The sequence below is a fragment of the Solea solea genome, chromosome 14 (genome assembly GCF_958295425.1).
Source record: "Solea solea chromosome 14, fSolSol10.1, whole genome shotgun sequence".
Classification (NCBI taxonomy): domain Eukaryota; kingdom Metazoa; phylum Chordata; class Actinopteri; order Pleuronectiformes; family Soleidae; genus Solea; species Solea solea.
Window position 1 is genome coordinate 650,453 of NC_081147.1, and position 14,329 is coordinate 664,781.

Sequence of the window (14,329 nt, forward strand, 5' to 3'; positions counted from 1 at the left end):
CCTGTCACCTGCACAGTTTCACCCACAGTCTCACCCTCTCACCTCCACAGTCTCACCCTCTCATCTCCACAGTCTCACCCTCTCATCTCCAGTCTCACCCAGTCTCATCCTGTCACCTGCAGTTTCACCCACAGTCTCACCCTGTCATCAGTCTCACCAGTGTCACCGCGTCATCAGGTTCATGTAAACACAGAGAGAAGGCGGCGTTGTTGTCACATTTATGTCATAAATACAGTCGAGTGTGAGCAGCACATGACGACAGCAGAGAACTACAATAATCTAAAACAACTGTGTCGGACCAGAATGAATAATCTGACCAGCCTTCATCAGATTAATAATAATCCTCTTTCTTTGGCAAATTCAACATAAAAGAGAAAATAAAAAAGGAAAAAAAAGTTTTCTCTTGGTTTTAAAATCATCACAAATAACCAAAGTTTAGTAAAAAGAAAACCGCGATGTTTCAGTGTTTCGTCTCATAATCTCTGCTCCATTTGCACAATCCCAGATTAAAATAAAACACTAATAATAATAATAATAATAATAATAATAATAATAAAAGGTTAAGTTTGCGTTCACAGTACCAAAGTGTTTCTGTCTCCACTGTAACAGACTCTGACGTAACAGTTCTCACAGATTATTCATAATCTGAAGGTTTTAATCCACCGTCACAGTTCACGGTGTAACCCGTGTGCCGTTTGGTTGGCTCCACAAACATAATCCAGACATAATCCGGTCTAACCCAGCAGACACCAGGGCGTCCGGTCCTGCTCACACTCCAGTTTGGTGTTGATGACGGTGCATGGAGCGCCGCTGATGCTCACTTCCTGTCTGGACTCCACCTGGTACCGCAGGTTGGTCAGCCCCCCCTCTGGGTCCACTTTAAACTGCTCCTGCGGGGGAGGAGGAGGAGGGGCAGGGGCGGGGTTGGGGGCGGGGTGTAAATCTGGATTTTGAATGTGTTTTGAAGCATCAGACGTTTTAAAAACATCAGTTTTCTCCTCGAGCGTCACAGCGAGCACTGACACAAAATGGCTGCCAGTGAGAAAACAACACATTTTATCCCTTTAACGGAAGACTTGGTGAATAAAACATACATTTAAATAAGTCTACGATGTTTTAAGAACATGCTCACGTCTTCTGTAAACCACTCACTCTCACACACCAAAGCCCATAGAGAAAATCAGTGATTTTAACATCACACAGGTGTCTCTTCCAGGTTTTGATCCAAAATGGCCGCCTCTGATGACCTTTAAGTGTGTGTTTCCTCGTGTACTGTCCCTTTAAGAAAACCCGTTCCTCTCCTCGCCTTTGATTTAAAACACGAGCGTGTCTGAAAGTTCAATCACGCGTCTCATCGTCACCTCCTCTCACACCTTCACATGGTTCATATTCATACGTTCATTTACAGATCGCTCCTATAAGATTTTAAGTTTAAAGTCTGTTAACGGTCTGTACCTGTTTCTGGGCGGCGACTCTCTTCTGGTCTCGTTTCCTCCAGGCCGGGTCGTGGATGTGCAGGAAGGTTTTATATCCCGTGGTGATTCCACTCGGCCTGAACAGCTGCAGAGGAAAACACAGACACACAGTGTCACCTGACACAGCGACCGACAGCGACTGACAGCGACCGACAGTGACGGAGGTGCATCATCACCTGCAGCTCGGCTTTCCTCAGTCGTCTGTAGAACTCGTCGTCTTCTCGGCCCCAGCCCCAGAACCTGTTTGACATCCCATTACACTGTAAAACACAACAACAACAACACACGTGTGGGACAATTCTATCATCACAACGATCAAATCTGCTGTGAGCCGCACATATGTCATCAAACAGCTCCATCTGGTGGAGACTACACATCACTACATCATGTTTTAACAGTAGAAGCTGCGTTTAAAAACAACTCCCTGCTGTTTATTTATGGTTTTTTAAATATTATAATACTAAATATAATAAAATAACAATAATAATATCATAATTTGTTTTTATGGAGCAAAGAAATCAGAACATATTCACATTTAAGAAGCTGAAAAATCACAAACTTTAACTGATGATCACAATATTTGAGGATTCATTGAGTCATGTGTTAATTATCGATACTTGTTGCCATGGATACATGAAACAAATGTGTGTAAACTGTGAAACAAACGAGACAAAAGTGTTAATGATGACATGAGTGGCTCATGTTTGGGCCTGGAGCGCCCTCTACTGGTACAAGTTGTAAGCACAGTGAAGGTGAGGTCCAGAGGAAGAAAACAAAGGTGGTTTAAGGGTTATTAATGAGCTAAAGTTCCGAGTGAAGCGCGCCTCAGTGTCAGTACCATGTGGTAGTGCCTCTTGGTGAGCAGCAGGATCCCTCCCACGTAGGTCTTGTAGTGGTAGAGCGGGTGCAGCTCGGGCGAGGCCACGTGGAACGGCCCGTCCTCGGGGAAACCGTAATCCAGGGCGTCGTTGAGCGGCAGCAGGTCCACGTCGTGCATCGCCAGGTAGTCGGTGTCGTTGCCGCTCTCCTGGTAACCCACGTTGATCAGGGACGCGCGGTTGAACCTGGAACAGAGGGAACCGCTGGGAGTTTCTGGGACTTTTACTTTGAAAAGCTGCAGGGCTACCGCGGGACGTGTGTGCTTCCTGCTCTCACCTGTAGTGGTCCACCTGGTTGATGACGATGATCTTGTGGCGGATCTTCTTCTTGTTGAGGAACGTGTGCATGAAGGGAACAAACACCAGCAGCTCCTCGAAGCGCTCTCTGAACGGGATGATGAGCGCCAGTTTGTGAGGACCCCAGGAGAGGTCGTCCACCGAGGACGCCTGAGCGTCAGCGGGACAGGGCGGAGCCTGCTGCTGCTGGGACAGACGTCTGTCCTCGTTCATGTCCCCGGAACAGCTGAGCTGCAGCCACAGCAGCGAGACCAGCACCAGAACCATGCAGAGTCCAAAGAGCTTGTAGACGGTACATTTACCAGACAGGAACCTGAAAACACACACACAACTGCTGAGAGCGCCCCCTGCTGCTGAGAACAAGCGTGACACACAGAGACACTACTGGAGTTTGTCAACCACTCACTCTCTCACACCAAACCTCATAGAGAAACCCAGGGATTTTAGCTGCTGGTCCTCTGCTGCCTCCTGTGGTCACTTTGAGTCACTGATCTAAACCTGAGCATCAGACGTTTGAACTTAGTGATGGAGGCAGCAGTGGATCAACAGCGTGTTTGGTGTGGGAGAGTGAGTGGTTGACAAACTTCCTGTTTCCTGTCTCCTCTCAGTGGGTAAACTGTGCTTTCAGCCATGCTGTCAGTCACACTGAAAACCATCCCAGTCAAGCAGGAAGTGAACCGGTCCTCGTCTCTACTCGCAACCAATCAGCATTCAGGTTAGTGATGGTCAAACTGAGGTTCCCAAACTGTGTCAGAGACTCATTAGCGGCTCATGTTGTCATGGTGATGCAGTGTTGGATGATGGGAGTTGTTGTTTTCCTTCAGTGTTGATAACGAGGGGCTCAACTGTCCTATGATTACATCCAGAAAAAAGTCCTCCTGGATTGACTCGTCCCCTTGTGGCACTTCAGAATAAATGACTGTGACTGTATGTTGTCGGGAATATTGAGGATTATCCACATTCAGGATTATCGTGTTAATAGAAATTCACCATGAACATCTTGTTTTTATGCAACAGTTGAATAATATTGGATTGTTAGGAACACAGTTGAGGAACCTCCGAGTGGAGACACTACTCTACTCACTCCTTCTGTTTCCCATGAGGAACTTTAGAAGTTTCATTTCTTTAAAAAGCCAAAACACATCATATGATTTGGTTAATGTTTTTGCTTTTTTTAGTTTTATTTATTTTAAATGAGCATAAACATAATAAACTCACCTCCGCTCCTCTTTGAAGTAGAGCACGGGTTTTCTTCTCGATGAATACATCATCTTGACTGGTTTCACTTCGGTTCTTTAAGATCCAGAACACCGACACACGCGCAGAGACGCAGCCGCGGAGGTGTTGCTGTCGAGCGGGGGCATGAGAAACGAAGCCCCGCGGTTAATCCCACTGGTTCTCACAGCTCCATGGTGTCAGAGATCGAGCCGAGCGCCGCCGTAAATCTCGGCTAATACTCCCCGAACAGAGCGGTTCGGTTCCGCAGCCTCTGAACATCTGCTCGATACAATTACGTTTAAAACCAGAAAACTCGGACGGGGTTTGGCGTGTGTTAGCTTAGCATGCAGCCCCCTCGCATTGACCGTTACCGTACACGTAGCATGTAGCGGTTCACACACACCGACGCTCCGGGCTCACACTCCGACATCTTCGGCTTTTACCTGGTTTTATCTACCGACACCGACGGCCCGTTCATACCCGAGCCCGCACGAACGCAACAGAACCGGAATAAAGACACCGGAACAATTTACGACCGTTTTACACTAAAGTGGAGAAAAAAAACACGAACACAAGTCGACTGTAGTACGGTACAACCCGAGGAAGAGTCCGAAGGGGAACAGAGGCGCGTTTGTAATAAATAAGGTTCCTATTTTTCAGTTAAAGGGACAGTGCACTACTGTTGCATCGGAACAGTCGCGACATTAACACAACGGAAATGCATTTAAACTACGGAAGAGGATTAGGGCCACAGGGTAACACGAAAAAAAATAAGGCTTTGAAGTTGAAAACTGCAGGGTTTTGTTTTAGTGTAGACAAACAGAAACTGAGACTTTTATGTTGAAAACTTAATGATTGTGTTTTAGTGTGGATGAACACAAACTGAGGCTTTTAAGTTGAAAACTGCAGGGTTTTGTTTTAGTGTAAACAAACAGAAACTGAGACTTTTATGTTGAAAACTAAATGATTGTGTTTTAGTGTGGATGAACACAAACTGAGGCTTTTAGGTTGAAAACTGCAGGGTTTTGTTTTAGTGTAGACAAACAGAAACTGAGACTTTTATGTTGAAAACTAAATGATTGTGTTTTAGTGTGGATGAACACAAACTGAGGCTTTTAAGTTGAAAACTGCAGGGTTTTGTTTTAGTGTAGACAAACAGAAACTGAGACTTTATGTTGAAAACTAAATGATTGTGTTTTAGTGTGGATGAACAGAAACTGAGGCTTTTAAGTTGAAAACTACAGGGTTGTGTTTTAGTGTAGCCAAACAGAAACTGAGACTTTTATGTTGAAAACTAAATGATTGTGTTTTAGTGTGGATGAACTGAAACTGAGGATTTTAAGCTGAAAACTGCAGGGTTTTGTTTTAGTGTAGACAAACAGAAACTGAGACTTTTATGTTGAAAACTAAATGATTATATTTTAGTGTGGATGAAGAAAAAAAAATATAAATATATATATATATATATGTCAAACATATTAAAGTAAATGTAAACTAATAAAATAAATGGATTTTAAGTCTAGTTTTCGCCGGGCTAACACACTGACTATACCTCATAAAATCACACCTAACAAAGCCCTTTAAAATGAGTCTGTTCTTCCTTCAGAATGTTGACAAAAAATGTGATGAAATTTGCTGATTTCATTAAAAAATGGCTGACTTCCTGTTGACTCAATGTTTGAGAAACAAAGGTTTTTGGTTATTTTCTTAAAGAATAGAAGAGACGTAAACATTTGGGGTCAAAGGTGACAAAACTTTATTTCAAGTGCAACTTTTCTGACAGATTTCATTGACAGAATCTCTTCAAAATAAAATACAAATGAACCTTCACCGCTGATTTTAAGTCAAAGCCCGGGAAACAGAAACAGTTGAACACAAAAACCACCAGAGGAAAAACAAATAAAAGATTAACTTTATAGAGGTTTTTTTTTTTTACTGCAGAAGCTGCTGCTGAAGTAGTTTTTTCAAAATAAAGGTCATTAAAATCAGCGTGGACGCAGAAAAAGTGGATTTGACTGAAAACATACATTCAGTTTGGACACAAACGAAAAAAGAAAAGCTTCACACTGAAAGTAACAAATAGAATCACAGTGACATCACATCCTCCTTCACCAAACTGGATTATGAGCAATCATGTGACACTGAAAACAAACCAACATCTGCTTTAATAGTTATAAAAATGTTCTCTTGTTTATCATTTCCTTTAAAAACACACGTTTTTAAACATCTTCACTGATCTTTATTCATTCTTTGTTACATCTGAAAATATGCTCCCCAAAAACTCTAATAATCTGATGATAATCTGAGGACTCGGGGACTCAGATTAACAAAACCCAACTCTTCTTTCCGACATCTCTAGTGGCCAGTAACAAACTTACAGCGAGGAACGAGAAGAGGACAGACATATGTCCGATACAAACAAACAAACATGTTAAACACAAACAAACAAACATGTTAAACACAAACAAACATGTTAGAGACAAACAAATAAACAAACATGTCCCTCACAAACACGCGTGATATGACAGCTGTGTAATAAATAGCTCCACATGTTTTTCTGTCGCTGTGATAAACGAATGAGGAAAAACAACAACAACGGTCATGATGATGATGATGATGTTGGATTTTTCTGCGTCGTGACTCCTCAGGAGTTTTTACTGCATCCATCAGTAGAGATTAAACACACACACACACACTCGCACGCGCACACACACTCTACACCAGTTTCTTGGCCTCGAAGAAGCTCTTGAGATGTCTCATCTGCCAGATGCCGATGGCGACCAGGATGAGAGTCTGGACGATGGACCACCAGAGGACGCGCTGGTTTGTGCTTTCACTGGTCTGACGGAAACGCTCCTCGCGGTACTGAGAGGAAACACACAGACAGCAGGGGGCGTCACGGTGTGGACAAACACTACCTGGTCATGTGACGTGTGTGTGTGGGAGGAGTTACTGACCCTCTGGTAGTTCTGCTCCTTCTGGATCTGGTCCACCTGCTCCGCCAGCTGTCTCACTCTCAGCTGCAGCTCCGTCAGTTTGTCTTTGGCTGCGATCTCCGCGTAGTTGTTGGCGTGTTCTCCCACCTGGATGTCCAGGTGAACCCTCTGCAACACAACAGCGCCCCCGGCAGGTCAGCGGGGGAATCACGTGACCAGCGTTTTGATCAGTAAAACACAAAAATACAAGATAAAATCCTCTCCAATGGCTGCAGTAACGTCGCTTCTGTCTGTTGACCACTAGGGGGCAGAGCTGTGTGTGTGTGTGTGTGAGTGCGCTCACCAGCATGCCTCCAGCAAACAGGGAGAACTTGGAGGAGTTGGAGTGCAGACAGATCTGATGTTCTCCCGGTGTGTGCGACGTGAAGGTGAATCTTCCCTCTGAACCGTACTGACGAGACAGAATCACCTGCAGGAAACAACGTACAGTACGTAATCTGATTACACCCAGTGAAGGGACTGTAACACACATAGAGAGACATGAAAGGGTTTCTTAAGATCATGTCACACATTTTATCTGAGAGAAACGACCCGTGTGCAGCTTCATATCCACATGTAAAGTATAAAAACATACACACATTATTATTATTATTGATAATTATTATAATTATTCTTACCTTGTCATCGGGATCTTTGACTTCGACGAACATGCCCAGTCCCTGTGTGGCAGGAAGATACTCCTCCCTCTGTTTGTCGTACAGCTGAGTCCTGTAGTTTCCTGCACAGACACACAAACACCCTGTAACTCACTGTCTGTCTCACTGTCTGTCTGTCTGAAATTTGATCAAAATCACCAAACATCTCACTGCTATTTTCAAATCGCAGGAGACGCAATATTTGTTCAAGCCAAAATGTGTCAGAATATCATTTTAGACAAATTATTATTCCACAGACTGAAGAGAACATCTTCGTTTCTCACACAGCTGCACAAATATCACACATTAATCCTTTTAAATACGTTTTTTGAATGAAAATTCTATAAAAAATTCCCTTTGCCTCTGATATCGCAATCGCATTTCCTGTCAAAATCGTTCAGGTCTATTATGAACTACATCTTATGTCATAACAAACACGGTGTATAATCCGTTATATTATTATTATTATTATTTATATATATATATATATATATATATATATATATGATGGATTTTCAACATATAATCCCGGGTCATTTTGAGTTTGAAGCCCCTGTTTTATTGACTTCTACCTATAAGTGTTGTTGTTATGCACGTGTCCATATTATATACGTGTCAATATTACTTTATGTTACCATGTTATCTGACTCCAGATGTTACAGAATTTCTCCTGTGAGGCTCAGATTTGATTCCAATGCCATTTAAAAACAGATAATTGTGACAATGTAACTAAACGTGTTATAAAACAGTGCATGTGTGTGTAACTTCATTAGCCCCCGGGAATGTTTACATTAGGAAAATGAGCCCTTTAAAAAAGTTTGGACGCCTCTGTTTTAAATCATTCGCGTTTTCAGTGACAGTTTCTCTTCGTATTTACTGTTTTACGGCAGTTTTACGGCAGTTTAAAGATTGTTTCCAGGTATTTCTCGAGCTTTAGCTTCAAACAGGAACTAACTTCATGCTAACGCAGTGTTCAGTCTAAATACACAAACCAAACGCAAAGTGTCACGTTATTCGTGTACTATAACAGTTTATGTGCGTGTTGAGTGGTGAATATCATTAAAAGCAGCACGTGAGCGGCTGTTTGACACTTTCTCAAAGACACGAGCACGACTTTAGCTTTAGCTCGCGTTAGCTCCGGTGGAGCTCGCGTTAGCCGCCGCTAGCGTTAGCTGCAGGACACCGGCGGACACTCACCGATGATCATCGTCTCGTCCGGAATCTCCTCGATGAAACATTTCTTCTCCGTCTCACCGATGTGGAAATAAAGCGACGACACGACGCTGTAAAACGCGCTGAGAAGCAAAAACACACTCTGCTGCTTCATCCTGAGCCTCTCACTCACACACACACACACATACACCAGCACCGGGACCGGGACTCACACACTGCGCACGCGCACACACTGCAATGCCACGTAACCCCTCGTCGCACTGTGGCCAATCAGCGCGGGGCAGAGGCATGCTGGGAGTTGAGGTTTCTAACAAGTAATGACCGTTTTCAGCAACGTAAAGTCCCCAAACTCGATATTTACACTGAACATTTTCTATATCGTGACACGAACACGTTTTAGCAGTTTTGTGTCGCACGTTTCAACAGAGAAATGAAGAAAAAGACATGTTTAGAAATCCTGTAGGGGGCAGCAAGTCAACACCGCGGCGGATTCGTCCACCAGGAAAGAAGGAAGAGAAGAAAGAGCACTTCCGGCAAGCTGTTTCCATGGTAATCAAACATGGCGCCCGGTGAGAAACGCTTCTTCTTTGTGCTAAACAAGTGAATGTGTAAATAACTTTAATGATAATAATTACATGAACAAGAGCGTGGGTTTAAAATGTTACCGTTAACGCGACGTGTTCACGCGCGCTTAACGTTTAACAGCGTGACGTCACACACGTCAGTGAGAGGTTCAGTTAGCCGTTAGCTAAAGCATTAGATCTGCTTTGTAACTAATCAGTAACTCATTATTATTAATAATATTATTATTAATATTGTTATTATTTCAACAGGTACCTGAACCACATTCATACATGTACACGGTATTAACGATACTGTTACTACTATTATCAATGTTACGGTTAATATTACTGTAAACTCTAGTATTGTTGTTGTTGTTGTTGTTGTTGTTGTTGTCACGATTATCAATGTTCCTAAAACACTTTGTTTTTCTCTGCAGGAAACCAAGCAATCGTATCCTTCACTGAACTGATGTCTCTGTCTCTAACTGTCTTCTGTCCTCTGTCCTAGACTGTGTCCTCCTCAGCTGTCATCCACTCCTCTGCAGCTTCTTTCCTTGTCTCTGAGCGTCCTCTGTCCTCGTCTCTGAGCGTCCTCTGTCCTTGTCTCTGAGCGCCCTCTGTCCTCGTCTCTGAGCGTCCTCTGTCCTTAACTCTGTGTCCTCCTCAGCTGTCATCCACTCCTCTGCAGCTTCTTTCCTTGTCTCTGAGTGTCCTATGTCCTTGTCTCTGAGCGTCCTCTGTCCTTGTCTCTGAGCGTCCTCTGTCCTCGTCTCTGAGCGTCCTCTGTCCTTGTCTCTGAGCGTCCTCTATCCTCGTCTCTGAGTGTCCTCTGTCCTTGTCTCTGAGCGTCCTCTGTCCTTGTCTCTGAGCGCCCTCTGTCCTCGTCTCTGAGCGTCCTCTGTCCTTAACTCTGTGTCCTCCTCAGCTGTCGTCCACTCCTCTGCAGCGTCTTTCCTCGTCTCTGAGCGTCCTCTGTCCTCGCCTCTGAGCGTCCTCTGTCCTTAACTCTGTGTCCTCCTCAGCTGTCGTCCACTCCTCTGCAGCTTCTTTCCTTGTCTCTGAGCGTCCTCTGTCCTCGCCTCTGAGCGTCCTCTGTCCTCGCCTCTGAGCGTCCTCTGTCCTTGTCTCTGAGCGTCCTCTATCCTCGTCTCTGAGTGTCCTCTGTCCTTGTCTCTGAGCGTCCTCTGTCCTCGTCTCTGAGCGTCCGCTGTCCTCGTCTCTGAGCGTCCTCTGTCCTTAACTCTGTGTCCTCCTCAGCTGTCGTCCACTCCTCTGCAGCTTCTTTCCTCGTCTCTGAGCGTCCTCTGTCCTTAACTCTGTGTCCTCCTCAGCTGTCGTCCACTCCTCTGCAGCGTCTTTCCTCGTCTCTGAGCGTCCGCTGTCCTCGTCTCCGAGCGTCCTCTGTCCTTAACTCTGTGTCCTCCTCAGCTGTCGTCCACTCCTCTGCAGCGTCTTTCCTCGTCTCTGAGCGTCCTCTGTCCTCGCCTCTGAGCGTCCTCTGTCCTTAACTCTGTGTCCTCCTCAGCTGTCGTCCACTCCTCTGCAGCTTCTTTCCTCGCCTCTGAGCGTCCTCTGTCCTCGTCTCTGAGCGTCCTCTGTCCTTAACTCTGTGTCCTCCTCAGCTGTCGTCCACTCCTCTGCAGCTCCTCTTCTTCCTCAACAGCTGGTACTTTGCTGCTTATTACGTGGCAGAGATTCTCATGTTCATATATAAAGGTGAGAGTGTCTCGTGTGGACGGACGTCGTCCTCTCTGAATCTGTAATAATCTGTTTATTCCCTGGATTATGACAGAACTGAACTGTGTGTGTGTGTGTGTGTGTGTGTGTGTGTGTGCAGGGATCATGCTGCCGTACCCGTCACAGAACCTGGTTCTGGACGTGGTTCTGCTGGTCCTCTTCGTCGCTCTGGAGACACTCAGGATCTTTTATGGTGAGTCCATCGATCACCGATCACCGATCAATAACCTTCTGATCAGACACTCTGTGTTTGAGCTGAACTCACTGTGGCTCGTCTGCGGCTCTGGTGCCACCTGGTGGACGTTGTCTGCAGTTGCAGGACCTGATGAGCTGCATCTTAAACAATGTTTTTCTGATCAATAATCACGAGTCAGGGTTTGATTTCTGGTGTAATTATATTTGATGACATCATCATCATCCTCCATCACCTCCGTCTCCGTGTCCAGGTTGGAAGGGGAACCTGTGCGAGCGTTCCCTGGCGTCGTGTGCGTCCGTCTTCGTCCTCCTCCCGTGTGCGGCGCTGGCCGTGTACTTCCTGCTGCTGCAGACCTTCGTGCTGAGACTGGAGTTCATCCTCAGCGCCGTCCTGCTCTGCTTCTACGGCTTCGAGCTGCTGCTGGGACTCCTGTCCATATCGTCCTTCTCCAGGTGAGGGGGCGGGGCTTCAGAGGTCATCATCCTCCTGTATCTGGAAACATCCCCGTTAAACTGTTTCTGCTTTGTTTCCTGTAGAGCTAAAGTTTACTGAAGACAGAGGACATCACAGAGGACGAGGGACTGTCTGCTGTTTGTTCTGTTCATGTAAATAAAGTTTTTTTTGTAAATACAAAAACAAGTTGTAATAAAACATTTTTATAAAGATTCAGCCTCGACTTAAGTTTATTTTTTTTAAAATGTGAAAGGTCAAAGTGAACGTTTAGAGGTCATGTGACTGGAATGCCCCTCCCACTTCTGCATTTCACTGTGTGGTGAAAACAAACACGAACGTGTGGACGTGAACTTTCGTCCACTGAGCTACAGATGCTCACTCACAATAATTAACTGACGCTGTTTATTTATTTATGTCGTTTAAGTTTCACGATCGCGATGTCAAAATATGTGGGAAAAAGAAAATTTTTCTAGTTTCAACTAAATAATATTTTAGTAATTGTTTAAATTAATAATTAAATAACAAAAACAATTTCTTCAAAAATAAACAGTAAAAACATAAAAAAAGGCCACAGGATGTGATGTCATTCAGATCCAAGCCACAGTGTAGAATGTTGCTTTTTCTTCTTCTTTGTGTGTTTGTATCGTCGTTGTCTTCTGAACTCTGAGCGGTGCAATGCTGCCCTCTACAGTTCAAAGCCGTCCTTTAAAAACGACCTCTGGCAGACTGTGCACAGAAGAGCAGCCTCACCAGCCCTGATTCTAAGATGGCCACCACGTTTCTGTATTTGCTAACAACAGCTAGCCAAGATACGCTCGCGTCAACATTCTTTTTCCCCCGACTTTTCAACTGGAATGCGATCGGCCCAGAGGTGACATCACAGGGTACCTTTTTTCTTTGTGTTTTTATTTCACAGTTTAATAAAAAACATATTTAGTCGAAACGCTTAAAAAAAAGTCACGACATACGATTTCCAGTGGAATCTCACATTTATCGGTTTTTAGTGAGATTGTGGTTTATAATGTGTGTGTTTTCTAGAACACAAGCATCAAAGTCAACATTCCGCGTGACTTTGATGCTTGTGTTCATCGTGACAGAGAAGAGGGAGGCACTGACGCCACGTCCCGGACGTCAACTGCCGCACAGCACCACAGACGTAGATGATCAAGTGCGGGGAGGACCGCGTGGACGAGATGTCCGTCATGTTCCCCGCGACAAAACACTTGAAGCTCAAGAATCAAAGTCCAAACGATCAGGTCCTGAAGATGGTGCAGGATCTGCCCAGGACTGAGGACTGGAAACTCACCGTCTCCAGGAAGTGCTTCGACGAAGCCGTGAGAGAATTCGCCAAAGCCGAGAACGAACTCTTCGCCAAGTTGAACGCCGAGAAGCAGAAAAGACTCAACGCGCTGAAATGCCAGATGGACGAAGACCACGCGTGCGTCTACAAGTCCTGCCTGGAGACATCCGTGAAGGACATGGACGGGATGACGGACGAGTACAACAAGTTGAGGAGCTTCGTGCTGCAGAGTGACGCCAGTTTGCACAAGCTCAAGAAAGAGCGGGATCGTCTGCAGCTGCAGGTCAAAGAGTTGACGGATAAAATCCACGGCATGACGGAACAGGACGAAGCCATCATGTCAGCGGTGGACGCCAAAGTGGAAGAGTGGAAGCAAGTCTTCTCTAAGAAGGAAGAGGAAAGTCTGCGGTCCCAGGAGGACATTCAGGAGCGAGACATCCAAATCAAGATGCTGAAGAAAGACAAAGAACTTCTCCTGGCCACGCGGCAGAGGAAGATGGAGGAGCTGAAGTCCAAGCTGGAAGCTGCAGAGAGCAGAGCGGCAGACGCCGAGCAGGTGCTCAACGTCACAAAGGACCACGTCGAGGAGAAAGAGAAGGCGCTCGACGAGGCGTTGGTCCGCTTGAGACAGTTTGAATCTGGCAGCTTCAGTCTGGACGCGGCTCTGGCAGAAATCAAACAATGTAGTAATCAAATCAAAGACATGACGGAGGAGAAACGATCAAGTGTCGTCCTGGAGAAGGAGCTGAGACTTCTGGACGCCAAGTTCAAAGCCAAAGTGGGCGAATTGTCAAAGGTGAAGCAAGATCAGGAGGCTTTGCTGAGAGACTTCCTCCAAACCATAGGGACCAAACAGCAGGCTGCCTCATGTGATGGTGACATCACAGTGGGCGGGATGGGGGACTGGACCTCAAACCCAGCTCAGCAAGTCAAGTCCCAAATACTGCAGCTGGTGGAAAGAAACCAGGACCTGAATCAGAAACTGAAACAGGCCCACGAAGAAACGACGAGGAGCTTCAGCCAGCTCAGCGCCGCCAAAGAAAAACTGCACTCCACCTGCAGGAGTTTCTTCAAGAAGCTCGAAGAGAAAGAAGCGGCTCTGTCTGAGGCAGAAGACAACGTCAAGTCCATGGACAGAGTCATCAACGAGCTGCGAGGTCAGCTCTTCACTCCTTCCACCCGAGACTCCCTCCGCCTCGACGTGTGCCAGTCCGAGAGCCACCGCACTCTGAAGCTGGCTCAGCAGACCATCAAAGACCTCCACGGTCAACTCGACAAAAAGGAGAATGTTATAAAGAAGCTCCACAAACAAGCCGAGCAGAACCAGAAGGACATGAGAGAGAAGTACCGCGAGGAGCTGGGGAGGCTGGAGCAGAAGCTGACCTCACACATGGACTCTTCCCTCGGC

The 14,329-nt window shown here is 45.6% G+C and overlaps 3 protein-coding genes across 6 annotated transcripts; 1 reads left to right on the plus strand and 2 right to left on the minus strand.

The window, feature by feature from the left end:
* Positions 1–202: 202 nt before the first annotated feature.
* On the minus strand, positions 203–4,562 carry b4galt7 (xylosylprotein beta 1,4-galactosyltransferase, polypeptide 7 (galactosyltransferase I)). 2 transcript variants are annotated; one of them, XM_058649415.1, is made up of 6 exons: positions 3,869–4,562; positions 2,631–2,963; positions 2,314–2,539; positions 1,652–1,735; positions 1,456–1,560; positions 203–884 (listed from the first exon to the last, which is right to left on the minus strand). In XM_058649415.1, exons 1-6 carry the CDS (start codon positions 3,919–3,921, stop codon positions 735–737), a joined length of 951 nt encoding a protein of 316 aa, XP_058505398.1. In that variant the 5' UTR covers positions 3,922–4,562; the 3' UTR covers positions 203–734. The 2 variants fall into 2 exon arrangements, with proteins under 2 accessions (XP_058505398.1, XP_058505397.1); XM_058649414.1 differs by having other exon boundaries at positions 203–890; positions 3,869–4,558.
* Positions 4,563–5,607: 1,045 nt separating this feature from the next.
* On the minus strand, positions 5,608–8,893 carry tmed9 (transmembrane p24 trafficking protein 9). Its single transcript, XM_058649418.1, has 5 exons — positions 8,697–8,893; positions 7,482–7,582; positions 7,148–7,273; positions 6,826–6,972; positions 5,608–6,733 (listed from the first exon to the last, which is right to left on the minus strand). The coding sequence occupies exons 1-5, from the start codon at positions 8,824–8,826 to the stop codon at positions 6,584–6,586; spliced, it is 654 nt and encodes a 217-aa protein (XP_058505401.1). The 5' UTR covers positions 8,827–8,893; the 3' UTR covers positions 5,608–6,583.
* A 73-nt stretch (positions 8,894–8,966) lies between these two features.
* tmem216 (transmembrane protein 216) lies at positions 8,967–11,837 on the plus strand. 3 transcript variants are annotated; one of them, XM_058649423.1, is made up of 7 exons: positions 8,967–9,241; positions 9,506–9,535; positions 9,673–9,686; positions 10,858–10,951; positions 11,073–11,165; positions 11,419–11,620; positions 11,705–11,837. In XM_058649423.1, exons 4-7 carry the CDS (start codon positions 10,936–10,938, stop codon positions 11,718–11,720), a joined length of 327 nt encoding a protein of 108 aa, XP_058505406.1. In that variant the 5' UTR covers positions 8,967–9,241; positions 9,506–9,535; positions 9,673–9,686; positions 10,858–10,935; the 3' UTR covers positions 11,721–11,837. The 3 variants fall into 3 exon arrangements, with proteins under 3 accessions (XP_058505406.1, XP_058505403.1, XP_058505404.1); XM_058649420.1 differs by lacking the exon at positions 9,506–9,535; XM_058649421.1 differs by lacking the exons at positions 8,967–9,241; positions 9,506–9,535 and having other exon boundaries at positions 9,565–9,686; positions 10,161–10,951.
* The last annotated feature ends 2,492 nt before the right edge of the window (positions 11,838–14,329 follow it).

Coding starts and splice junctions, on each gene's coding strand:
- b4galt7 (XM_058649414.1), bottom strand. CDS start 3,921: ATGATGTATTCATCGAGAAGAAAACCCGTGCTCTACTTCAAAGAGGAG. Junction 1,561..1,651: donor TGAGGAAAGCCGAGCTGCAG/GTGATGATGCAC, acceptor TTTCCTCTGCAG/CTGTTCAGGCCGAGTGGAAT. Junction 891..1,455: donor GAGTCGCCGCCCAGAAACAG/GTACAGACCGTT, acceptor CCTCCCCCGCAG/GAGCAGTTTAAAGTGGACCC.
- tmed9 (XM_058649418.1), bottom strand. CDS start 8,826: ATGAAGCAGCAGAGTGTGTTTTTGCTTCTCAGCGCGTTTTACAGCGTC. Junction 7,583..8,696: donor GGACGAGACGATGATCATCG/GTGAGTGTCCGC, acceptor GTGTCTGTGCAG/GAAACTACAGGACTCAGCTG. Junction 7,274..7,481: donor TCAAAGATCCCGATGACAAG/GTAAGAATAATT, acceptor TGTTTCCTGCAG/GTGATTCTGTCTCGTCAGTA.
- tmem216 (XM_058649420.1), top strand. Junction 10,952..11,072: donor TCTCATGTTCATATATAAAG/GTGAGAGTGTCT, acceptor GTGTGTGTGCAG/GGATCATGCTGCCGTACCCG. Junction 11,166..11,418: donor GACACTCAGGATCTTTTATG/GTGAGTCCATCG, acceptor CTCCGTGTCCAG/GTTGGAAGGGGAACCTGTGC.